Raw genomic sequence first — 26,761 nt, 5'->3', positions numbered from 1 at the left:
TACATCTGACCCTTTCGGATGACGTTTATTGTTCATTGTATAGACTCTGGGGGAGTTCGCAGCGCTCCCCCAGCGCGGGGCGAAGCCCCGCCGCCGGGCACTATTTCTGGTATTGAAAGCCAACAAAATGCATATTCTGAGGTATCTACAGTGCATTATCTTGCTATTAAAAAGTTTTATTTTAAAAACCTAATGTGCTATTCTTACTGACTTAGACCCTCTCGCGCCGTTCGGCGCATTTTCCGGCAAGCTCTTTCCGCAACTCTTATTTTGCGTAATTCATTTTGTGTGAGAACATGTCCCGCAAAACCTCATGCGACGCTCTGTCACAACCTTACTAAGGATTCGACTCCCAGTTCGGCATATGATTTCTTTGATTTAGACCCGATCTCTATGACTGACTCCTAAAATCTGTCTTGGCCATCTTTGTTGAGATACATTTAATGATTTTCAATTTCGGCAGAAGACTATTCTCACTTTATTAATGGAGCCCAAGCCACTGGTAGAAATTTGTAACCTTTCTTGACTACGCTCTTGGAATTACATGCCTGTATTTCGCTTTAGATTTTATATCGAAAAGGAAAAGTTTTTTCGTCAAATCATCTGTTGAGGGGTTTTAAACTAAGAAATCTCTGGAGTTTTTTTTTGTTTTGTTTTTAATTCAAAACCCCATTTAACTACGATCATAGAATTTGGTGACTATAGTTTGCTTTAAAATAATATTGAAGAGAGAGGTTTTCAACTCTAAACTCGCTGTAGGGGAATTTTAAACTCAAAACCATCTGGAGGGGTTTTAAACTTTAAAGAAAAAGCCATCTGGAGGAGGGGGATTTACACCCAAAACCCCTTTGGCTACGCTCATAGATTTTATAGTGTGTAATTTGCTTTTTTTTATATTGAAGAGGTACTTTTTAGCTTCAAACCCCAACTGGAGGGGGGGGTTGAAACTCAAAACCCCTTTGGCTACGCTCATAGAATTTTGATTGTGTAATTTGCTTTTTTTATTTTGAAGATGGGGTTTATCGTAAATTTTGGAGGGGGTTTTAAAATCAAAATCGTCCTCAACTGTGCTGTTGGAATTTGGGGATTGTTGTTTCCTATTTTTTTGTTTTGTTTTATAGAAGAGGGGGATTTTACTGCAAAAACCTCTGGTAGGGGGGTTAAAATTCAAAACCCCCTGTAGGGGGTTTTAAACTCAAAGCCCCCTGTTAGAGGGATTTGTATCTCAAAACCCCCTGATAGGGGTTTTTCAAATCTCGAAACCCCCTGGTAGGGGGATTTAAACTCAAAACCCCCTGGTAGAGGGTTTTTAACTCAAAACTGCCTCGGCTGTGCCGTGGTAAGTGATGATGTAGTATTAAAATCTCACCTAAAATAAACAAAATGAAAGCAAAAATCAGTCACTTAATTCCGTTCTTCCCCTTCCCTGCCGGGGGGGGGATTTCATTTCGGGGGGGGTTTGAACCCCAAGAACCCCCCCCTGGCTACGCCCATGGCCCACACCCACAAGATTTTGTCATTTCACAAGAGGATTTGAGCCTCTAAAGCCCTTACTCAATAGAGTCAGAGAATAGTGATGACTGTTTACAAATTGTAAAACACAAGCATAATATAATCTCAAGTTTGATACTGTATATTTGAGTTGTTTACATGATCCTCTTATTGACATTTAAAAACAATTTAGTCTACTAGTTTCATTTTTCTCAGTGAAACATTATAAAACATACAACTGTACTGTAAAACAATACATAAATGTAATCTAAATCATGTAAATATTTCACTTTGTGTTCTCTTGCACTAACTACTGATCCAACTTTCCTACTTGTATTTTCAATACTTAGAACACTTATGCTGCATCAGCAAATGAATAAATCCTAAAGACATCGACCATCATTCTCACCTACAACAATGACATCAGCATAGGCTTCATTCGAGCCAATGTCCGTGGTGGCCACACACTTGTAGCGGCCAGCGTCTGCACTGGTCACCTGCCTGATGTCCAAGACTCCATTGCTTTCCCTGGCCTGTGGGGACAAGACACCATCCTCTTTGCTCCACTCAACAGTGTAAGGATATGAACCACCCAACTGGCAACTAAGACGTAAACTTGCTCCAGCTCTCACTCTTGTTGAGGACGGGCTAATCACTAAATTAGATGTCACTGATTAAAAAAAAAATAATTGAAGTACTCTTTAGAAAAGATCGGACATCAAATATTTTTTAAAAACTGTTTTAAACAGAATCATTTTATAATAACAATGTAGTGAGTATCCTCTCATAAAAATAGCTTAAACATAAATGAAACTGACATTGTATGTGCGCCTGAGTAGCTACGTGACTGAAGGAACTCAAGTTCAAATCCTGATGTAGAATAGGAATATTTTATTTCAGAATCCAATGGACTTCAAATGAGTTGCAGAATGGAAACCATCACACACACATGTCCATTAAAGAATTTCTATAGAAAAACACTGAGTTTGCTATAGGAGCATGAAAGACATGCTATTTACTAAAGCAGTAATTACAATTATAATAATAAAATTAAAGTGCTCCTTCAAACTGAAAACATATTAAAACTTGAAAGTTGTAAGACACTCAAAAGTTTGTAAAACACTTGTACAAAAGTAATTTGCGGCAGTCAAAGAACAAGGGTGTGAGTCCCATCTAGTTAAATCATTTTTTGTTTGGTTTGCACATCTTCATTCCACAACATTAGTTTATTAGACAAGACCAAGAAGAAAAAAAAAAATGGTAATTAAGATTAAATGTACTTAAAATAAATTCATTACAATTATGTTAGAAATATATTTAAATGTTTGTTTTACATATTTTGGATGTTCCTTCAGATTTGAAAATTATTACATCCTAACCCGTTAACCTCCCACAGGACAGTAGGGATGGCAGTGGGCAGGGTTCCCAGTTCAAAGTGCATACCACATGAACAGGCAGCCACATATTAAACAATAACAAATTAGATTATTACAACACAAAGGGCTTAAGTAACTTGTATAAAATTAAAATTTTCATTTAAGAAAATCTAAAATACTTGTTGGATACCACTCCGAGATAACTAAAAACTGAATCAGTACTAAAAATTTACAACATCTATATGCTTAGAATTTCCAATTTCGAAGTGAACTATAATTTCACCATTAATTTTAGTTTAAAGTTAGCATGAGAGGACAAACTCGTGTATTTAGTGTGAAAACCAACAGCTTACTTACCAGTGACAGTAATGAAAACAGTCTGGACCTATTCTAAAAAACTCATGTATTTAGTGTGAAAACCAACAGCTTACCAGTGACAGTAATGAAAACAGTCTGGACCTATTCTAAAAAACTACTGTATTTAGTGTGAAAACCAACAGCTTTCCAGTGACAGTATTGAAAACAGTCTGGACCTATTCTAAAAAACTACTGTATTTAGTGTGAAAACCAACAGCTTACCAGTGACTGTAATGAAAACAGTCTGGACCTCCTTGGCTATAGAACAGATGTATTCTAAAAAACTCATGTATTTAGTGTGAAGACCAACAGCTTACCAGTGACAGTAATGAAGACAGTCTGGAAGTCATTGGCTAGAGAACAGATGTACTCTCCTGCGTACTCAGGGGTTATCCTGGGGATGTACAGAACTCCATTGCTGACCCTGCTGCCTGGTGGCAAGGGCTGCCTATAAGGGCGACGCCATGTGATTTGTGCGTTGGGCAAATCCTTGGACAGACAAGTGAGTTCAATAGACTGACCCATGGTGTAAGTCAGCCTGCTAGGGCCCACAATGGTAAGGTCTGTCTCAGGGTTTCCACTGGCATCATTTACTGAAAAATGTACAATACTTTGGCTATTAGATAAATGTTTTTTTATTATGTTTATAGCATGTATTAATATAAAAAAAAATCTTGCATTTTAAAATTTCTTTATATTTGTTCAAATGGAAAGACATTAAAATGTTGACAATAAAACATTTAAATCATGTGTTTGGTTTAAATAAAATAAAAAGAGATTTTTATGAAAATTAATTACAAAACAAGTTATTAAAATCACTATGATTATATCTGTCAGGAATCAGAAGGACATAAAAGAGCCCTAAGTTTAGGTGGACTCACCTATGACTTCCACAGTTTCTTTAGTTTCACCCAATTCATTTCTTGCCATACATGTGTATCGACCTGCATCACTCTTTTGTACAGAATCAAATGCCAACCTGCTTCTTCCATTCTCCTGGAAATACAGACATTGAAATCATTGTTGTTTTTTTTTCAACAGAAACAGTGACACAGAAAGACAAGTTGCATGATAAGTTGAGTGTACACAATCTGGGACAAACTTGTTCTTTGAAGGGCTGCATTAAAAATTTTCTGGTATGGGGGGGAGATACATATATATTACTTATGGTTTATAACTTAAGAAAATATGAATGTTATTTCATTTCCCATTCATAACTGTATTAATAATCTAATGTTTATACTCAAAATGAACAATTTCAACAAAGTTTTGTGATTTTTAAATTAGTTTTCTAATATACTTTTTATTTTATTCTAGTATTTTTGAAAATTAAAATTTGTCCTGAAATAAAAAGTTGTTATTAATTTGATGATTTTAATGTTTAGGCAATCTTATAATACTTCTTATATATACATTTAATTGATTATGCAATCTTATAATACTACTAATATATACATTTAATTGATTATGCAATCTTATAATACTACTAATATATACATTTAATTGATTATGCAATCTTATAATACTACTAATATATACATTTAACTGTTAATGCAATCTTATAATACTCCTAATATATACATTAAACTGTTAATGTAATCGTATAATACTTCTAATATATACATTTAACTGTTTATGCAATCGTATAATACTACTAATATATACATTAAACTGTTAATGCAATCGTATAATACTACTAATATATACATTAAACTGTTAATGCAATCTTATAATACTACTAATATATACATTTAACTGTTAATGTAATCTTATAATACTACTAATATATACATTTAACTGTTAATGTAATCTTATAATACTACTAATATATACATTTAACTGTTAATGCAATCTTATAATACTCCTAATATATACATTAAACTGTTAATGTAATCGTATAATACTACTAATATATACATTTAACTGTTAATGTAATCTTATAATACTACTAATATATACATTTAACTGTTAATGCAATCTTATAATACTACTAATATATACATTTAACTGTTAATGTAATCTTATAATACTACTAATATATACATTTAACTGTTAATGTAATCTTATAATACTACTAATATATACATTTAACTGTTTATGCAATCTTATAATACTCCTAATATATACATTTAACTGTTAATGTAATCTTATAATACTTCTAATATATACATTTAACTGTTTATGCAATCGTATAATACTACTAATATATACATTAAACTGTTTATGCAATCGTATAATACTACTAATATATACATTAAACTGTTAATGCAATCGTATAATACTACTAATATATACATTTAACTGTTAATGTAATCTTATAATACTACTAATATATACATTTAACTGTTAATGTAATCTTATAATACTACTAATATATACATTTAACTGTTAATGTAATCTTATAATACTACTAATATATACATTTAACTGTTAATGTAATCTTATAATACTACTAATATATACATTTAACTGTTAATGTAATCTTATAATACTACTAATATATACATTTAACTGTTAATGCAATCTTATAATACTACTAATATATACATTTAACTGTTAATGCAATCTTATAATACTACTAATATATACATTTAACTGTTAATGCAATCTTATAATACTACTAATATATACATTAAACTGTTAATGCAATCTTATAATACTACTAATATATACATTAAACTGTTAATGCAATCTTATAATACTCCTAATATATACATTTAACTGTTAATGCAATCTTATAATACTCCTATATATACATTTAACTGTTAATGCAATCTTATAATACTACTAATATATATGTGTGTCCAGGGGGCATAAAAAACACTCTGCTGAGTCCCATTCAACCTGCCAACTGTAATTCGCTCACCCTTGGAATAGAGTTTACAGTAAACAAAAAGCTCTGCCGATTTTCAAATCACTTTTGAGTATAAAAATTAATAAAGATATTAATGTGATGTTTACAAATACCCAAATGTGACCTATATATTTTGACACATGACACACTCTCCTGAATATGAAGTTGTCTGCCTGGTATGATTTAAGTTTTCAATTTAATAGATAAAAAAGGAATTAGGTTGACATCCTGTTAAATATGTTTATAAGGAATGTTGAGTCATTAAATCCACTTACAGTTACATCATCAGGTAGCACCTCTGACCTCCTCCTGGTTTCAGATCTCCAGAAGACATCAGGGGCTGGTTCACCACTGGCCACACACTCAATATACAGTCTTCTGCCTTCCTCAACAATTATTGTAGTACCTGGGGTGATCTCAATGACTGGTGCACCTGAATGACAATCAATATTTAAACTCAACATGTTCATTTTCAAGACAATAAGTTACCTTAAGGTAAGACCGCTAGATATGTACAAAGAGAACTGCTTACATTAAAAGAATTATAAACGCATCTTGCAACCTATTTGCAATCAAGTACTAACTTAGGTTTAGTATTAGTTAATAAATCCTTCCACCCCTTTCCAGCTTTATTCCTCTTCCTATCATCAAAACCACCATTACAATGAGACTGGAAATCAGAGCTATTGGGTTAAAGCTTGTGTGTGTGCGGGTAAAGTACCTTGAACCCTCAGACTTGCTGTTGCAGAGACTGATCCCACAACATTCTCAGATGTGCAGATATACTCTCCTTGTTCTCGTTGAGTCAAGTTACGGAACATCAGCACTCCATTCTGTTCAACTTTGGTTCTCTCAGTAAGAGGCAGGCCACCAGCTCTGGAAGAATCAAATCAAAATAGTTATTGGACAAAGTCCTTTTTTTTTTCTTCCTACATTCTTAAATATGAATCTAAACATAAGACCAAGGTACCTTTCAAGTCTGTGAGGGAAAAACAAACTAGGGTAAATAAAAAAAGAGTAGGTTTCATTGCTTTCACTATCTTCTAGTTTAAGAGAACAATCTTTTAGCCCTTTTCTAATCTATTTCTACTCCAAAGATATTTTGTCAGACTAGAATAGCGCAGTTTTCTTAATATTGTAGCAATATCGCTTCAGGTGTATATATTCTTAATCATATATTTTTTATGCTTGTCATATGTTGCGTTCCTCTATATGTTAGAGTTTTGAATGTAAAATTTAAGCAAAGTTTCAATGAGCCCTTCTAAAGTGTGTCAAAATCATATCTAGGTATATATTTAAACTTTTCAATGACTTATCTTGTGCACTAGTTTGTTGGTTTTCAAACAAATTTAAAGTATTCCATTAATAAAAAATGAATCCAAAGAATGCTTCAGAAATTTGATCAAAAGAAAATATTAGCCAGATACAATATGTATGTATAAATCATGAAGTGTCTAAGAAATTGATTGAAACGCTTAGAAAAGAAAATACTTATCAAACACATCATTAAACATGATAAAGATGTTTCAACTGACCTGGTCCAGGTGACTGTAGGTGCAGGCTGGCCTTGGGTAACTCTGCACTGGAACATGGCACTCTCACCTTGTCTTTTGATCAGGCTGACAGATGGGTACAGCGTGACAAGAGGAGGCTCACGGCCTGTTGCAAACAACAACATACACAGAGACTTCATTACAGATCAAGATGGTGATAAGCATAGAGCAATAAACTTCACCTTTACTTAAGTCCTTTAAATTTTGAACGGTATCCTTCTATTACGTTCGAGAAGACTAAGTCATTAGTTTACAGCAACAAAAAAAAAATTTTAAAAACTTATTCATTGATGATTAATGTCATGAATAAAAATTTTTACAGAAATTTTTTTTTTTGATGGGAATTGATGAATAAATCTTTTATATGTACTCATTTATTTGCATATCTTTTTTTTTTCTGAGCAGTGTGACATTGTGAAACAAAGAAAATATAAAAATCCTTTTTTTTAAAACAAAGCTTATCTAAAGGAGAAGAACTAAACAATTAAAACTATATCAATAATTACCAGTAATGAATTGACTAATGATTACTTTTTAAAATTGACTTATGTCTTGCCTATGCATATGAATAATTGTGCAAAGTTTCAAACTGATACAAGAATGGGTGTGGGAGAAATAATGTATGCACATTTTTTACCAGACAGACAGACTAGACAGAGTGAGTTGATATAAGCTTTGTACAAAAATATTTCCTGAATGATAATACAACTTGTCATGGATGAAAATTCGCATGAACATATCATCCAATTTTACTTAGAAAAAACAAGATAAGTTTTCAATAGTACAAACAAATGTGAACTGTTCTTGTTGTAGTAGAATGAAACTAAACTTGAGTTGTGTGATAAGGTCTATGTTTCTTTTGGTTCATTTCACAGTTTCAGCACGATGCTGACTTAGAGCTGTTCTAATTTATTGGACTATTATTACATCATCCTTACAAAAATATAAAAGCAAAAGCTTCCCTTTCAGACCTTGCAATCTCTATGGCCAGCAGTTAACAAAGGTGTCATGTGCCCAGCACAACAAAATTTTAAATATTATTTAAAAGGTTTCCGATTGATTTTGATATAAAAAATAAATATAACTTTCCAAATACTTTTTCCGCACAGAATGTTTTGTTTTTGGACTAGACTAGACAACCAATAAATCGGTGGAAGAAAAGCTTACGTTCAATGTTAACAACAACAGTGGCCACTGAGACACCAGCCTCATTGGTGGCAGTGCAGATATAGCGATCACGATCTTCTGGTGTAGCCTGGAGAATTCTTAAGACATCACCTCTCACCTGGGGAAAAATGATGTATATATTCTCCTGGATCTTGCTAGATGTCAAATTACAGACTTAAGAATGACTTCCTTGTTGTTTTTTTTTTATTGGAGTAAATAATTGTATTGGCTGAGATATTTTGTGCTGTCTAAGAGAAAAAAATTTACATTCCTGCCATGAGTAAAAATAAGTTTGAGTTAATGGTGCTTATGATTTAACAATTGAAGAATCTATATCTCTTTGTTATCTCCTCTAGGTAGAAACATTTTGACATCCTATATCTTCAACATATCAATTTTTGGAGGATTCAGACTACTTTATGAAATCTTAACAAATGTATGCTGTGTTGATATAGATACTAAAACTTTAAGTACTAATTAAAAGTTGCCTGTATTGTAATTACCAACTAAACAGTGTCTGTGAACAAAAATGATACCTGGTGGTTGCTGGATAGTGGACCTCTAGACCTAGACCATACAATGGTAGGAGCTGGCTCACCAGTAACAATACATCGCAGTGTTCCTGTTGTTCCTGAGCCAATAGTTAGTCCCTCAGCTGGCTCTATTCTGGATGTAGGCTTTACATCTGTTGTACAGAAAAGTGAAAAATAAAATGGTTAGTGAAATGCATGGCATTTTCCTTATAGAAAAGATTCAGAGTCAAGAATATAAAGTAACCAGTTTAAAAGTATCTTTAAAAAAAAATATTTTTTTTAGGAGTTGCCACAAAACTGGTTTTAATAAAAAGTCAGTTTGGACCCTTGAGGACTGAAACAAGTATAATAAAAGTAAATATGTTCACATTAATTTATAAGCAAGAAATGAATATAAAATAATTTATCTTGAAATCAATTCACGACATTATAAAACATTCATCATTTCTCTGCTATGTGCTTCTATAGCTAATGAATGATAGAAAGTGTAGTGATTATAAACCTATGTTTTGGGTCATTCTGGCATGATTCAAGAAACTTGAATTGATTCTAAGTTTGAATGTTTTGAACATAGAAAACTTAACATCAATAAAAGACGTATTTTCTAATGTCATACAAACTTCATGGGAAGAGACAGTCTACATTCATTTATATGGTCCGATTCAGAAACCCCATTGACAACGAACAACATGCTGGGAATTACTCCCTTAGAGCACGTGAGAGGAAGCGAGCAGTGAGTTTTAAGGTTGCCATGTCCCCGTACCAGGACAGACTTTGTGTCGGCCATGAACCTGTTATCTCTCTATCTAATCCTTGTCCCAATCGTCCTTCGTGCAAAACTCTGCATTAGTAAAGTATGTGGTCTATTGTTTCGTCGTCCTCCATGCAATGGCGACACCGTGTGTCGTAATTCTCCTTCCGCCATCCGAGGTAAGCACCAATTGGACAGTGTCCGACCCGGAACTGGGCTAGGACCGCCTGTTCGGCACGATTCAATTGCCACCATGCATCTCTTTTGTCTGGTCTACTCATTGCCTGGTAAAGCTCAAGTCCCTTGTCCGAAGAATCCCAGCCATCGTGCCAAAGTGCCAACAAGCGTTTGTCGGCTAGGGCTCGCACACTTTGATAAGTGCACGGTTCATCATGTTATCTTAGCCCCAAGGTAATTCATCTGAATATAAAATTGGAGGACTAACTGGTGGAGACTATTGTTTAATTAATCATGGACAGTTAAATGACTTAGTTTACCCTTAAATCTTTCTCTCCTAATCGACATTCTTCTTCTTCTTCTTCTAGCCAGCTTTATTGCTGCAGAGCTGTGAGCTCTTTTGCAGACTAATCGACATAAACATTGTTGATTTTAACCCAGTCTGCAGCCTATTATCGCTGATGCTTAAAAAGTCAGTCGTTTTGTTTTCTTTCCTCCCAAAATGGTATTAAATGCTTATAATTTAATCTTGAATAATTTCCTTTTGGATGAGGTGACAATGATAAAGAATCAAAAGTCATAAATGACTTTTGTCTTCATTTTGATTCACATTTTTAACATTGTTCTTGATTCTTCTTATTTTATGTTAAAAACTTTTAAACATTTTTTTAAAATTCTTTAAGTTTTGTGGCTATGTAAAGACAAGGATGCGCTCTAGGTTAAGAATATCAAGATATAACATTTCTCACTTATTGAGCCAGTCACTGTAAGTCTTGATGTGGCTCTTCCAATAACAGTTCCTGTTAAGCTGGTGCCTGTACAAAGGTAAGTCCCAGCAAATGAAGGTTGGATGTTGGTCAACGTCAACACACCGCCACTCTGTCTAGCTCCTGGAAGAAGAAAAACAAACAATTTTATACATCAACAATTTTATTCATTTCATTTTTAAAGTAAACTAAGATGTGAGATTATATTTGAATAGTCGTAATTTTAGGTTTCAGATCTAGACTGTAAGTAAACTTTATAAGCAAATAAGATGGAACAACAACTGACCAGGAGGCAGGCCACCTTCTCTGGACCATTGCAGGGTTACTCCTGTGCCATCAGTTTCACAGACCATTTGCTCACTCTGACCAACGATTGCTATAATGTCAGCTCTGCGGACAATCACTCGAGCAACAGTTGCTAGAATAAATGCAAAATTCTTAAAAATAGTCACAAACAATGTATTGCTGTAAAATATAAAAAAATGTGTTTACATACAACAGCTTTGTCTATGTTAGATGCTTCTTAACTTATAAATTACAGACATGAAATGGGTTGCCTGAATCAGCTAGGAACACCAACAACTTAACACATTAACACATGAAATGCATAGGATGTAATTATCTTCACTTTTAATATAACGTCTGTAATCATAAAGATATTTCTTAATCTTCAGACTCTTAGACAATGCTTTATTTTTATTACCGCACTAATAATCCAGTTTAAGTATACCTTAAATGAAATGTAATATTATTTTTTTTTACACAATTTTAATAAAAATAAATATATTTTTTTTATAAAATTATATTTCTAACAGATTTTCAAAGAAAACTTAAGCTTCTAATTTAATAGAAAAAAGGTGAAATAGCATTAAAGATTGATATATTTATCCACAAAAATGAAACAAATTGTTTACAAAGTGTTAATCTCTTCGGCATTGCTAGTAAAAATTCAGAAAAAGTAATGATTTTTTTAAAGGAACTTCTGTACTTAAGAAGGTGAGAAATTAAAAACCCTAGCAGATTCTGAAACAGCATTAGCAAAATTTAAAGCTCTTCAAACAAGCAGAAATGGTCTTAAAAATAATACAAACAAATATTTTCTGATTGTAGCAAGAATTTCTTCATAATATTGTGAAGCAAAGCTGAATGTTTAGTCTCAATGAGAGATAACTCACCTGGTAAGACCAGAATTGTGGCCCTTGTCCTTGAAGTGCCAACATAGTTTTCTGCAATGCAGTAGTAAGCTGCTCTATCACTGGGTGAAACAGACTCTATGATGAGCCGACCCTCTCTGTCAGTTATTATATGGGGAGGTAAGGGATCTGTGTTACCTATGAATGATACACAATATAAGATTGATGTTACCACATCAACAATGCACAAACAAATGCCAAAACCAACATCAAGAAAACATTTTATTTACAAATTGTGATTTGTTTCTTTGATCAATTTGAACATCAGTTTTGAAGAAAATTTGCATTTGAATATGGCTGGATGTGGAATATTCAATTGAGGTTTAAAATCTGGATAAGTTACAATTGATTTTAAAATATTCCAAATAGAATGCATTGCAAATAGCCCCTGACATGGAATATTCATTGAAGGTTTCAAATCGGGATAAATTCCCATTCATTTTAAAATATTCCAAATAGAATGTATTAAAAGTAGCTTCTGACACCCAAGTCCAATACTTATCCTGATTGTGTGGCTCTGATGTTAAGCCCAGTCAAATTGTTAAAGTCTTCACTCCTTTGTGATGCTAAGGCCTCAGATGTCAACCCAGATTAAAAGAGTGGAACCCCCTGAGACATAAGGTCTATAGTGCTCTACCCAACAGCTTCTGCAACTGAGTCGGAACCAAACATAATGGCTCAACTATCAATGACACATGTACCCTTAGGAGGAAATTCTATGCATAGACATTTGTCTCAAAAAAGGAATGTTCCATACAAATTGGAATAGATCTCTGTGTACAAGTAGACTGTAAACTCTTTAGGCTACATATGAAACAATGATAGAAAAATGCTCTTACCTTTAGTCCATTTAATGGTTGGTCTTGGACTTCCAGTAACAACACAAACTAACTCAACTCTCTGTCCTTCTTGGACTCTTATACTTGGAGGCTCAATTCTGACAGTTGGGGATTCTGGGATCTCTGAAAAACAAATAACAAGAAAGGTTTAAAACTTTTCTGGATTGTTTACATCAATGATAGTCTTTTCTTTTCCTTGAACTTCTAACTATTCAAGGTCTTCGAAACTTTTCAATCTAACAATATATATATATATATATATATACTAGCCTGACATTACCCGCGGCCTGCGGGTCTAAGTTTGTGTTTACTAATGTAGTGGATTGGATTTAGATGTATGTTAAACTTAGCTAATGATCCTTTCACGTTATTTCTCTTTCGCTACGAAAATAAAATTAGTTTTGCGAAAATGGGTTTACCCGAAGTCGATACATTCTTATCTATTAAAAGCGAAAAGAGCGATAGCTTTGTTAAATGAATGGGATTATAAAGTGAACAATTAAATTAAACGAAATAATATTTAGTACGCGATTCATGAATGAATATATTATATAGATCTAGGCCTATCTCAACCCGGCTTCGCAGCTTTTGTAAACGAATGTAGTCTCTTAAAAATAATGCTTTAGAAAACCAAATTTGAATGTTTATTTGATCAATATATGAAATGAATGGACTATAATTAGTATGTTCATGTGTTAAAGTATAAAACTATCTGTGCAAACAGAAGTTTTATCATCTTAGAGTTGAATTAGAGTTTTAGATCTAGGGACGGGATTATAAAGTAAACAATTAAACGAATTAATTTTTAGTACGCGATTCATTACGGTATTGTCTAATGAAAGAATGTTCGTCAGGAAATCTGTAGTTACATATATAAGGAACTAATTAATGTAAAAAATGCTTTTGAAACACAAAATTGAAGGTTAATTTTATTATATAATGAAATCAAAGGATCTTTTTTTGTATTTTCATGTGTCAAAGTAAAAAACTATCTGCACAAAGTGTATTTCTTAAAATTAGCTCTAGGTCTAAATCCTTTCGATCTTTTCTCATGTCAACATTGTAGACATGGCCTAGATCCATAAAATACTATAGCTTTAATAGAGTCGGACAACTTCTTTTTTTTTTTTTTAGGGTCTTAAGTTTGTTTCAGGGCTACGATACATACACTAAGGTCTAAGTTGGTACCCAAGAAACATTCCTGCCAAGTTTTATCAAGATTGGTCAAGCGGTTTTGATGTCTATAAGTAACATACATACACCTCACCACATTCTACTTTATAATATATATATATAGCTCCTCCTTCGTGGTCCAAGATTAGCACCTTTCTCATTTTCTATGGACTCTTAGGAAGTCCAATCCTCGCTTAACAAGGCGGCCGCATATGTGGCATGGGTGGGTTAGGTCAATTGCAGATAGGCCTGCTTCTTCTCTAAGCTTTTTGTTGGTTCGGCGCTCTTTCACCCTAGCCATTCTGCTTGCTTCAAATCTTGAGACTCAGGGGCTCACAGCTTCACATGAGAAGCGATTGAGAGCTATTACTTCCCAGCCGTGAATGTCAATATTGCATTCCTTGAAGGAGCTCTTGAGGGTGTCTTTGTACCGCTTGTATTGGCCTCTCTGGGAGCGCTTTCCTGCACACAGCTCCCCATACAGAAGTCGTTTGGGAAAGCACTATGGTCCAAATTTTATTTGTAGACCAGCGGGGGGAGTGGGAATCTGGGTGGATTTTCTTGCTGTCTTTATGCCCTCAGTAAACACGACTCTGCTCGAGCTGGGTGTCAAACCTTGAGCCCCCTTCCAAGCCAAGCCAAGTTCAAGCATACTTGACCTCTCGATCACGCTTCCCACGCTAACCATGTCAGTTTATATATGCATGACCAGCTGGTTATGTGCGCAGTACAAGTTGGAAAGCAGCTTTAATTGTGACTTCTGTGAGCCTAGTCTTTAATAATAATTTAGATGGAAGAGAGTTGCTAAGATGATTCTTGCTAAGATAAGGTGTGGGAAAAAAAAAAGAAACCGCTGGACTTGCGGATCAGTAACTGGTTTGTTCAAGGGGTGGTAAAAACAAAAATTAAGCACTTCAACATATTTCTATTCATTGGTGTCATTACATCCATCATATGCACTGTTCAAGAATTCATGTCAAATACAAAATGACATTTCCTGACAACTACAGAGGAGAGGAGTAATTATGCCTACCACCAAACATGATTTCAGCAGTGGCACTGTCTATTCTGCCCCTCTGTGAACCAGTGCAGGTGTAGCGGCCCAGGTCATTCTGGTCTAGGTCTGGAATGTACAGAACTCCGCTTTGCTCAACAGCCTTGGAAGGTAGCTGACCGCCATCTTTCCTCCAGGTCAAGACATAATTAGCCTAAAAAATAAAATAATTAAACCAAACATTTAAAGCACTACAAAAAAAAAAGGCTTTGCAAAAATTTCAGGCAAAAAATTCCTTAAAACATTAATGGAGCTTAATTACCTTAGTTGTAAAAACAAACTATGAATAAACATGATGCATTGTATAATAGCAGGGTACAATAATTAACTAGAGAAAAAAGAAAAGAAAATTTGGTTAAAAATAGATAAGCTCCAATGATGACTCTAACCAACTACCTCAGAACCAGCCCTAGGTACTAGGCTAACATCTAACATAGTGATCCATGTCCCCATAAAAAAGAATATAATATTTTGCTATCATGTTCCAGTATTAGTCCAAGTTCCCTTTCAGATCTTGTGGTCTATAGGGTTGATAATGTAAAGATCAGCTGTTTCTTTGGCCCATGGTTAACAAGAGTGTCATGTGGCCAGTACAACCACCAACTGCCTTAACTGTTCCCCAACTAATGTCAGGTACCCTTAAGAGCAGGGTGGACTCAAGAGGTACCCTAAAGATACTGGATTTTAAAAAGCCAAGTCCTCAACAGGATTCAAACCCAGGATCCCTGGGTTCAGAAGCCAATCACTTTACCACTCAGCCACCGTGCCTCAAACAATAGATGAAGGAGGAGAAAATGGAATCTGGAAATAAATGCTTATTGTTTAGACACGAATTTAATATCTGAGATGAAAATGTGGGAAACTTACAGCGCTGTTAAATTGGATAGCCTCACAGATAAACTCGGCTTGATCACCTTGCCACTTGACCAGTCGAGTGGGTTCTTGAATTCTAACTTTTATAGGCAAATCAGGTCCTGTAATAAAAACCCATAGATGTTTACAGAAGTAGTTTGATATAAAAAAAAAATAATAATATTGTAGTTAAAAACCTGAATTATAAACTTTATCCCTTAATCCTGCTATAAAATTGTTTCTAATAATGTAGTTACAGAAACTTTTCAGACAGAAAGACAGCACAGTCAGCACAAAGACAATAGCTGTTTTTACCCTTTGGGGGCTACTATACAAAAAACTGCATTATTTCAGAATTTCAATATACAAACATTTATTATTTAAAAAAACAAACAATTTACAACTCCAAAATAATGTTTGAAAAAAATATCTATACACATAAACAAAGAAAATAAATCAGCATTAATTAATAGATTTAAGAAAATGAAGTAGTTTATTAAACACAATTGAATGGCTTTGTAAATGAAGTATAAATCTCATAATCTCCTCAAAATATTTTGGCACAATTTTATTTTGTGCAAGTTGGCAATGCTTGGATTACAAATACTGCACAAAATCACAACCTAGTATATTTTTACCTATCCATCCCCTCCACATTCTGTACCAAAACAGCTAAAACAGGATTATATTTTTACTTATCTATCACCACCACATTCAGTAACAAAAAAGCAAAATATGATTTGGAAATGTGTAGTTATTTATCCCCACCATCATAAGTACTAAGGACAGCAAAAAAAAAAACAACACCTAATAATTAGTTTTTAACTAAGGACTAAAAATACTTACTTTCTACAAAGAGTGTTCCTATGTCTCGATTTGAGCCATCAGGGTTGGTCACTGAACAAACATATCGTCCAGCATCAGTGTAGTCCACATCTAAGATGGTCAGCTCATAGCCGGGACCAGTCCCAATTGTGGCTCTGCTGGGTAATGCTTGCCCGTCAAGCCTGCTCCATACCACATTAAATGGTCCTCTGCCACGAGGTGTGCACAGAAACCTGATAGTTGAGCCAAGAGGCTCCCTGACAATTGCAGGACTCACATCCACTTCAAACTCTGTTGAAAAAATGAAAAATATTACAATGAAAAGTTTATATTTTCTTTATTGACCGCTTGCTTAAAATAAGTAAAACAATATCAAAATAGAAGTGTGATGTTTAAACTGTTGAAATTATTCATTGACTGCACACAGTGCCATATAAACAATAATATGATAAAACTCTCCATTTAACATGTCCATTTATATAAGCAGACATACCTATACTATGTTGCTGCCCCCCTACAATTAAGATTATAGTATGCCAAAATGATGAACTCCCTTTGCATCAATAGAAAAGATTGACATTACAATTATTATGTTATGTGTGTTATTATCAATGTTATATATATATAGTAGTGGGAAGCGTGGTCGAGAGGCCAAGTGCACTTGAACTTGGCTTGGCTACCTAGAAGGAGGCTCGAGGTTCGACACCAGACTCAGGCAAAGTTGTGTTTACTGAGCGCCTAAAGGCAGCACGGAAAACCAACTCCTAGATACCCCCCCCCCCCACTGGTCCACAAATGAGATTGGACCAAAGCGCTCTGAACAAGCTATAAGCATGAAAGTAGCGCTATATAAAAGCTATAATAATAATATATACATATATATCAATGTTATATATATATATATATATATATATATATATATATATATATATATGGGGGGATGAGTGCTTTTTTTGTATATTGTTTGTGTTTGTATCTATAGTGTCATTGTAATAGCAGTAATGCTGAGGTGGACACTTGTAGTCAGACTGTATTTCCAATTAATTAATCTTATGTAGAAAAAAAAAAAAAAAGACTTAGATGTGATATATAAATGCCTTTTCTATTCACTAAACTTGCTAAAAGGATGTACATTCCCATGGGCCAGGCTAACATTACATAAAAACACTGTACTTTCTAAATGTATATTCAGCTCCATTTTATCATTCTATATATTTTTAATGCTATGATGGAACTCAGGAGGGGCTCTTACAACAGGCAGATACGATTAAATGATCATCTACTACAGCGATTCCCAAACTGTATTTCTAGTGTTCCAAGAGGCCTGAGTAGGTGTTCCACTGGAACTACTGGAAAAATTAACTAGTTGGCCACCATGTGAATTAAAATCTCTAAAAAAAAATGTGCAAGGTGTTCCGCTAAATACTCTGAATCTGTGAAGTGTCCTGTTAAGAAAAAAGTTTGGGAAACACTGATCTAATTGATGGGAGACCTCTGGACAGAGGGTTCGATGAAGAGCAAATCTCTTATTCCTTGCCGGGGTAAAATTCTTCCCTTAGGTCAAGGGTCGAAAAATAGTGCAAGCTCAACCGTTAACGGACACAATAGTGTAGAGGAATTAATGAAGATAAATATATAACATTAGCATCAATACCTCATTAAAACACCATCATAGAGTTATCAATACCTGGTTATAAACACCATAATAGAGAAAGTTTAAAAAAAAAAACAAAAAAAAAACAGAAACTTGAATCAATGAAGTTAATGAAGTCTGACAAAGATTTAAGTCATTTGAAATCAAGCCATGATATTGAAGTAAAAGAATGCAGCATTCTGCTCTGCAACATTTAAACAAAAAATTCATCTTTAAATTTAAATGAAATAAGTAGGTGCTGACTTTGTAAAAAAAAAAATGGACTACTTGGAAATCCTTAAAAAATGAAATATAGGGAGAAAGATATGCCATATTGGCTTCATCTTGTACTGTTAGATTACCCAAACAAACAAGAAGGTAATATAGAAATAGAAGGATATGCCATATTGGCTACATCTAGTATTGTTAGATTACCCAAACAAACAAGAAGGTAATATAGAAAGATATTCCATATTGCTACATCTTGTATCATAGATTTCCCAAACAAACAAGAAGGTAATATAGAAATAGAAAGATATGCCTCATTGGCTACATCTTGTATCGTTAGATTACCCAAACAAGCAAGAAGGTAATATAGAAAATGGAAAGCTATGCCATATAGGCTACATCTAGTATTGTTAGATTACCCAAACAAACAAGAAGGTAATATAGAAAATGGAAAGCTATGCCATATAGGCTACATCTAGTATTGTTAGATTACCCAAACAAACAAGAAGGTAATATAGAAAATGGAAAGCTATGCCATATAGGCTACATCTAGTATTGTTAGATTACCCAAACAAACAAGAAGGTAATATAGAAAATAGAAAGAAATGCCTTTCAGGCAAGTGGATATACTCACGCTGAATTCTTTGACATTTTCCACCAGGCTGTCTTGGGTTACCAGAATATTCAGGAGCACACCTAGAGTCAAAAGTATCATAAGATGAGAGCTACGAGGAATGAGTCTTAAGGTAGATAAGTGATATAATATACAACTCTTAAATATGCAAGAACAACAATTTTACCATATCCAATCATATCAAGGAGGAAAGATGGTTGAGTTGCAAAGGGCTTGGGCTCTGAACCATGGGGGATATGGGGCATCGTGTTCTAATTCCAGCATGCTGGGATTTTGAAATTTGGGGGAAAGTAAAGTCAGTGGGTCATTGTGTTGGCCTCAATGAGTGTAGAAATAGATAAGTTTCTATAACATCTTCCCCTTGGAGTGTAAGGTGTTGAATCAAAAACTTAACTTTGTATCATACAGAATGACTATAACAATAGAAAATAATGTAATTACTTACTGTCCACAGTCCCGTCCAGTGTAGCCAGGAGGGCACTTGTCACAAGTGATTCTATTGTCTGAGGTATCCAATACACATGTTGGTGAGAAACTGTGGGAAAGTCAAACAACATATTCTGTTTCTTCCAAAACAAGAGTTCCTACACATAATTAATATCTATGCCACTTGAGGTTACATAGACATGTTGTCCAGAAGGATGATAGTTTGTACTTAAAAGACTCATACAAGTTTTTGTGCAATTAAAGGCGCTCACAAAATGGAAAATACATAACTGTAAAAATTACTTTAAAAATTAAAGCGGTTCCTTCAAAAGAAAAAAAGATTATTAAGAAATCTAAAAAAATGTCCATATCCAACAAAGATCCATATCTTGTGTTTTTTAGACAACCGTTTTCCTGACTGGAAAAAAACTATCAGTGTTGGAGCCTAGGTTTTTGATTTAAAGGGAAAGCTGACAATTTAAAGAAACTCAAATCACTCAGTTTTCAGTAAGGCTTATATTGTAATCAATGGAATGTAAGATTTAAGGTCCACCGTAACAAAACCCATGGATTCAAACTGAAAAGATAATGATAAAAGCAGAATAATAACAATAAAGGAATCACTAAACAAGACTCACTTGTTGGATGGGATAGTGAGAGGACAAGCACAGGGCCTGCAATCATTTGGTGTGCCTGATGTAGGGTCACCATAATATCCTCTAATACAACGCTCGCACCTGTCTCCCTCCGTGTTGTGCTGGCAGTTCTAGAGTTGGCGGGAAAAAAAAAATATGAAAAATTTAAAACAAATAAACTCAAAGGCTTAAGTACACAGTCATAGCAGTCTATCTATTACATAAAATTAGTCATATACGTACGCCTAAAGGAAAATTCCTACATAAAAAAAAAAGAACTAAAAAATCTTAAGTGCAGTGCAAACATAGAATTCCACACCAAATATTGCTACCTACCTGACAAACACCTGTAGCTGGGTCACAGCTGTTACTGTGTCCATTGCAGCTGCATCTGGCACAACGACCAAGGGCAGTTCTTGGATCAGGGACTCGAACAAAGCCAGGAGCACATGACTGGAGACAACAAAATGACATTTCACCCTACAAGCTTACTCACTGACAAAATAACAAGATACAGTGGCTGAAAAAATAGTCAACTTAGAAATAATGAGACTAAACTTAAAGTCTCCCCCCCTCCCCTTTCCCTAAAAAAAAAAAGCAAGCATCAAATTGTTGATGTGTGTTTTATATAGGTTGCACCACTCAGTGTTTGGGAGTAACATCCCTTGTAACTGTTGTTGTCAACCAAGATGGCGTTAGATTAAACAGCTGATTTCATGTCTTATAAGTTATATCCAGAGTCTTGTTATTATTCGTTCATAATAATCAACATAAATAACTTAATTTTGTTTCACTTCAGTGTATGTATGGTTATACAGAAAGTTTTTTGTGCTGTTGTATTAAGTCTGCTTTAGTAGAAAGGTGATATGATTAGATAGATTCTTTTTTTAATTAAAAACAACAATGTTCCACAAATGGAACACGTGAAAGACACTTTTTTAGTTATACAAATACTGAAACCCCCAAATAAGCAATGTAGAGAGTTAAATACATATACAAAGTAATAGACAAAGTAAGCCTAACCTGACATGAAAGGCCAGAGTAACCTTCAGGACAGCTACATCTCTCTACTTCTGAAGCAGCCACTCGACCATTGGGCCCTGCAATGTCCATGCGCAGGTTACCCAGTGTAACAGACTGCATGGCATTGTGGTAGTGGCCCTGATGAGAATGGCACTAATGTCAGCTAGCACTGTCAGGAAGGTCTCTCTAGATGGTGTCAGTACATCTGAGTCTTGGAATGAGTCCTGAAAGAAAGCCATTTCAGAATTTTAAGAAATCAGAAAATCAAATGGATACCAATGTCTTATATAGTTAAGTGATTTATCAAAAATAGGATGGGCTAAAAATTGAAAATAAAAAAAATTATTGGAAGACGTCATCACAAAACATCTAGAACAAATAACCTTTAAAAAATTGCAAGACTTCATCACAAAACATTTAGAACAAATAATAACCTTTACAAAATTGCAAGACTTCATCACAAAACATTTAGAACAAATAATAACCTTCACAAAATCTGTCATGATTTTACATCACTCTAGACAGTTTGTTATTTTCTAGAACAGCTTGAGTTACATTCTAGATCTGAAATTTTTAATGTGTGATGAAAAAAAAAATCAAATTTTCCACACAGTTTGGATACCACAGGCATAAGCAGTTTTGCAGATCCAGACCAAAAGGACGCATGGTGGGAGCTCAGCCATGTGGAACAGGCTGTCCTAGCCCAGTTCCGAGTCAGACACTGTCTAATAGGCACGTACTTTGGACGGTTTAGGGAGAACCAGGACACATGGAGCCACCATTGCATCGAGGACGAAGAAACAGTAAACCACATTCTTTAGGAATGTCGCATTTTGCATGAGGGACAATCGGGACAAGGAAATGAGAGAGATAACTGGTCTGTGTGTGGCATTAGGACTGTACTTGTACGGGGGCAAGGCGACCTTAAAACTCACTGCCCACTTCCTCTTCCGTGCTCTAAGGGAGTAATTCTCGGCATGGTTCGCTACCAATGGGGTTTCTGATTTGGATACAACAGGATTTGTAATGAAGTCCTACAGGCTTTGTCATGAAGTCCTACAGACTTTGCCTTAAGTACTAGAGGTTTAGTTATGAAGTCCTACAGGTTTTGTCATGAAGTCTTACAGGCTATGTCATGAAGTTCTAGAGGCTTTGTCATAAAGTTTTACATGTTTTGTCATGAAGTCCTGCAGGTTTTGTCATGAGGACCTACAGGTTTTGTCCTGAAGTGCTATGGGTTAAATTGCACAAGCCCTTTTTACCTCGACTAAATGAATTTCATATCTGTTTATCTGACGAGGTCTTAGTTGTGGGCGGAACACATGATACAGCTTCTGATTTTGTTTGCCCTGACAGAAAGAAAAAAAAGAAGACCAAATTGGAATAATATATGTTTGAAAATCTAATGCAAATATCTATTTATTTTTTAAAAAGGTTTATAATATAGAAATGGATTTAACAAATATTTAGTACAAGTCTAATTCCTTATATTGTAGTATTTTCAGCTTCATGTAAGAGGGAGTCAAAGAGAAAATATGGTAAAAAGGAAATATTAGGCTAGCATGGGTCTGGTTCCATTGCATTGTATTGCAAGCTCATAACAAATATTAACAAATGAGGAAAATGTATATATAAATTTATTCTTCAATTATGTAACAGGCTCTCTTTGTAAATAAAAAAAGTTTTGTACAATTTTTTTTTTCTGTAATGTATCTGAGAACAAAGAAGCTAATATCAAATAGCATACAAGGGCAGGTGTACATATGTTTGAAACTTACAATCAAGAAAACATCCAGATCTGTGTAGTCTCTGCCAACTGTTGGGGAAGCTGTGTACCTCAGTGTGAATTTCAAATAACCTCCATAGGATGAGACCTTTAAACAACAGCATTTCATTTTTTCATTAATATTCAATGTATTAACAACTTAATTCAACTTTCAATCCACCCTTTTTTTTTTCTGCACTAAATTAAGTTAAATTTGAACAAGGGTGTGGTATATTGCCATTATTATTATTGTATTATGTGAATATATATCTGTATGTTTATTCATGTTACTAATAAAGAACATCACATCCACCAGACAATGTAAACACTAAAACATGTCATAACCTTTGATAATCTATATAGTCATAACAAGTCACAACACCCCCAAAGCAAAACAAAAAAAAAAGTCCAATAAAAAATTGAGGAATGTTAAATGGTTAGGTTTATAGAAGGAGCTGATGAATAATTATTCAATCATTTTAAAAGTCTGCTGCTTAAATGGAATTATAATGGGAAGGAAATGGCGGAATGTTTTTGTGCTAGCAACATGAAGCCCTAACAAGCTGTTGCTCCTACATAATTTTAAGACTACAGCTGACAGCCTTCATTCAGAAAAGACAAACTGCTCAAAAATGTCTCACTCTTGCTCATCAATTTATAGACATGTTTACAGTAAAATAAATAAATTATAGCTTTTATATAGCGCTACTTTCATGCTTATAGCATGCTCAGAGCGCTTTGGTCCAATCTCAGTTGTGGACCAGTTGGGGGGAGGAGGTATCTAGGAGAAGGTTTTTCCATGCTGCCTTCAGGCACTCAGTAAACACAACTCTGCCAGAGTCGGGTCTCGAACCTCGAGCCCCCTTCTAGGTAGCCAAGCCAAGCCAAGTTCAAGCACACTTAGCCTCTCGACCACACTTTCCACCACAATACTGACTATAAGTCTCTAAAAATATTTACAATCATAACTTTTTTTTTTAATTCACAAAAATGTGTTGGTCACATAGCACTCTCATTGACAAACAAAAAGGTGAGCTTTAGAAACTATCTGAATGCTATTCAGTATCAAGTAGAAAAGGTCTTACCTTATCTCCTCTAAACTTGGGTGGAAGATTGAAATACAGACTGTCCTGCTCTCGCTGTGACCCTTCAAAGTTGTTGAATGTAATCTCATTGCGTGCAGCATTGACAGAAAAGCCATCAGTGACAGTTCTGGAAAGTCTGCCATTAACCAGAGCAAAGTTGTGAGAGCCATCAGCATCAAGCACAGGGGTGATCTAAAAATAGTCCAGCAAATGACAACTATAGAAAAGTGTTAACATTTCATTTATGTCAAAAATGAACTAATTGTAGCAGCTTAACAAAAAATACTAAACATTGGTATGGCACAAAAAAAAAGATTAATTGTGAAGCAAGCCCATCAGATTATATATACTTTAAAGAGCACATTAACATATTAAAAGTCAGAATGAGCTCAAGCACTTTTAAACAAGTAACTCATTTTTAGAGTTTCTATACATTTTAATAATAAATAAAACAACTTGAATCAAACATCTAAACACTTTTGTTTTACAGACTACCACATCCTTCTATGGGAGCACAGTGGCTGAGTGATAAAATACTTGGCTTCTGAACCGGGGTCCCGGGCTCGAATCCTGGTGAAGACTGGGATTTTTAATTTTGGGATCTTTGGGTGCCTCTGAGTCCACCCAGCTCTAATGGGTACCTGACATTGGTCGGGAAAAAGTAAAGGCGGTTGGTCATTGTGCCGGCCACATTAACCTACTTTAACCATGGGCCACAGAAACAGACAACCTTTACATCATCTGCCCCATAGATTGCAAGGTCTGAAAGGGGAAACTTTAAAAAAAATATCCTTCTATAAACCCACTGCTATCATACATTTTTCTGAATATAAATCCTTTTGTAGATCATTTCCACATTATACATTTTCTTTTCCTACTACAAGGTATCCACATAACTATATTATTTATATTGTGAAACAATCAAGGCATGCATCTTGTAGTAATTACTATCTACTACTTTAATAGTAAAACTTAAGAGATTCCTAGAAAATAGAATAGCAAATAGAAGATAGAATATTTTGACTCGTTTTTGTCTTGTATGCTTCTCTTCAATATAGTTACTAAACAGCACTTTTTAGGGAGTTTGTCCAAATAGCTGTCTCAAGTTATTTTCAAGTAGATAGCACAAAAGACAACAATAATATTTTTACATTTCATCACAATTATAAAAACATGTCTGCTCTTCAAATAAAATTCTCACCTCTTCCCTGTAGTAGTAAGAGCTGGTACAGATGTTGGTGATACCCATACAGAAACACTTCAAACATCCCATGTCCAAGTCTTTGTTCAGGTTGAAATAGCCTGTCCTGCAAGTGCTGCAGTTACGTCCTTCTACATTATTCTAGAAAATATAAACAGATCAGGTATACAAACTACTGACTGGCCTCACATGAAGATGATTGTTCTACATTGTTCTAGAAAGGATAAACAGATCAGATATACAAACTACTGACTGGCCTCACATGAAGATGATTGTTCTACATTGTTTTAGAAAGGATAAACAGATCAGATATACAAACTACTGACTGGGCTCACATGAAGATGATTGTTCTATATTGTTCTAGAAAGGATAAACAGATTAGTTATCCCTCCATTCCAATGCCACTACAGCCCATGAAGAGCCTGCCTCAGCACACACCTCCATTCAGATCTCTCCTGAACCTTTCGTCTCACACCCGAACTTCAAGCTGTTGAATCTGCCTTAACATCATCAGTCCAAACAAATCAGATATATATACTACAGACTGCTAACAGGCCTCAAATGAAGATGATTTAAATGCACATGATCTAATATTTGGATGGATTGAGAAGCCTATTTTGTGAGAAAGTACTAATTAAGGACATTAGCAAAAATACTATATAGCAAATTGTCAAGGTCTAAAAGCTCACAATGAGATTGACAGCCCACAAGTGACAAGAATAAATGATTTTTAATTATAAAAATACTTCATTTACAAATAGTACAGAACAGGGAGTTGTATTTAACTAATAATATTAAACAGAATCTGAAGGAGATCACTAGACTTTACAACAGACCACAGTCACAATCTAGCTTACCTTGCACTGGCATTGCCTAGTTCGAGGGTCACATTCAGTATTGGGCATTGTACCTCTGTCATCGCACTCACATTTCACAGCTGAAACAGACATGACCAACTAGTACATTGCTTTAGAATAATATATTATTAGTGCGCAATCTTGGAGTTTTATTTGATTCAACACTTTCAACCCACACATAAGTCAGCACTGCAAGGGTCTTTATCTGCAGCTGTGCAGATCAGGACAGATCCGACCATATTTAACAACGGAGTCAACAAAAAAGCTAAATGTGGCATTCAGACTCCCCCGCCTTGACTACTGCAACGCCGA

General features: G+C 34.6%; 1 protein-coding gene across 2 annotated transcripts in view; it reads right to left on the bottom strand.

Annotated features, from left to right (window-relative positions):
* Positions 1-21,692, bottom strand: part of LOC106077052 (basement membrane-specific heparan sulfate proteoglycan core protein-like) — a 52,205-nt gene extending 30,513 nt beyond the window's left edge. Inside the window, exons 1-20 of one of the 2 annotated variants that reach the window (XM_056008474.1) lie at positions 21,542-21,692; positions 20,855-20,971; positions 20,522-20,649; positions 19,903-19,992; positions 19,458-19,519; positions 16,984-17,253; positions 16,153-16,259; positions 15,265-15,439; positions 13,059-13,181; positions 12,202-12,357; positions 11,313-11,444; positions 11,009-11,149; positions 9,335-9,483; positions 8,799-8,916; positions 7,614-7,737; positions 6,800-6,954; positions 6,354-6,511; positions 4,106-4,220; positions 3,542-3,817; positions 1,901-2,161 (exon numbers count right to left, since the gene is read on the bottom strand). In XM_056008474.1, coding sequence (XP_055864449.1) covers positions 1,901-2,161; positions 3,542-3,817; positions 4,106-4,220; positions 6,354-6,511; positions 6,800-6,954; positions 7,614-7,737; positions 8,799-8,916; positions 9,335-9,483; positions 11,009-11,149; positions 11,313-11,444; positions 12,202-12,357; positions 13,059-13,181; positions 15,265-15,439; positions 16,153-16,259; positions 16,984-17,253; positions 19,458-19,519; positions 19,903-19,992; positions 20,522-20,649; positions 20,855-20,971; positions 21,542-21,661 — 2,977 coding nt within the window. In that variant the 5' untranslated portion in view covers positions 21,662-21,692. The remainder of the gene's footprint in view (positions 1-1,900; positions 2,162-3,541; positions 3,818-4,105; positions 4,221-6,353; positions 6,512-6,799; positions 6,955-7,613; positions 7,738-8,798; positions 8,917-9,334; positions 9,484-11,008; positions 11,150-11,312; positions 11,445-12,201; positions 12,358-13,058; positions 13,182-15,264; positions 15,440-16,152; positions 16,260-16,983; positions 17,254-19,457; positions 19,520-19,902; positions 19,993-20,521; positions 20,650-20,854; positions 20,972-21,541) is intronic. The other variant, XM_056008473.1, reaches the window with a different exon arrangement.
* Between the last annotated feature and the right edge of the window lie 5,069 nt (positions 21,693-26,761).

This window comes from Biomphalaria glabrata, chromosome 13 (genome assembly GCF_947242115.1).
Source record: "Biomphalaria glabrata chromosome 13, xgBioGlab47.1, whole genome shotgun sequence".
Taxonomy (NCBI): Eukaryota; Metazoa; Mollusca; class Gastropoda; family Planorbidae; genus Biomphalaria; species Biomphalaria glabrata.
The sequence above is the reverse complement of the archived record's forward strand: the minus strand, read 5'-3'. Positions and strand labels throughout refer to the sequence as shown.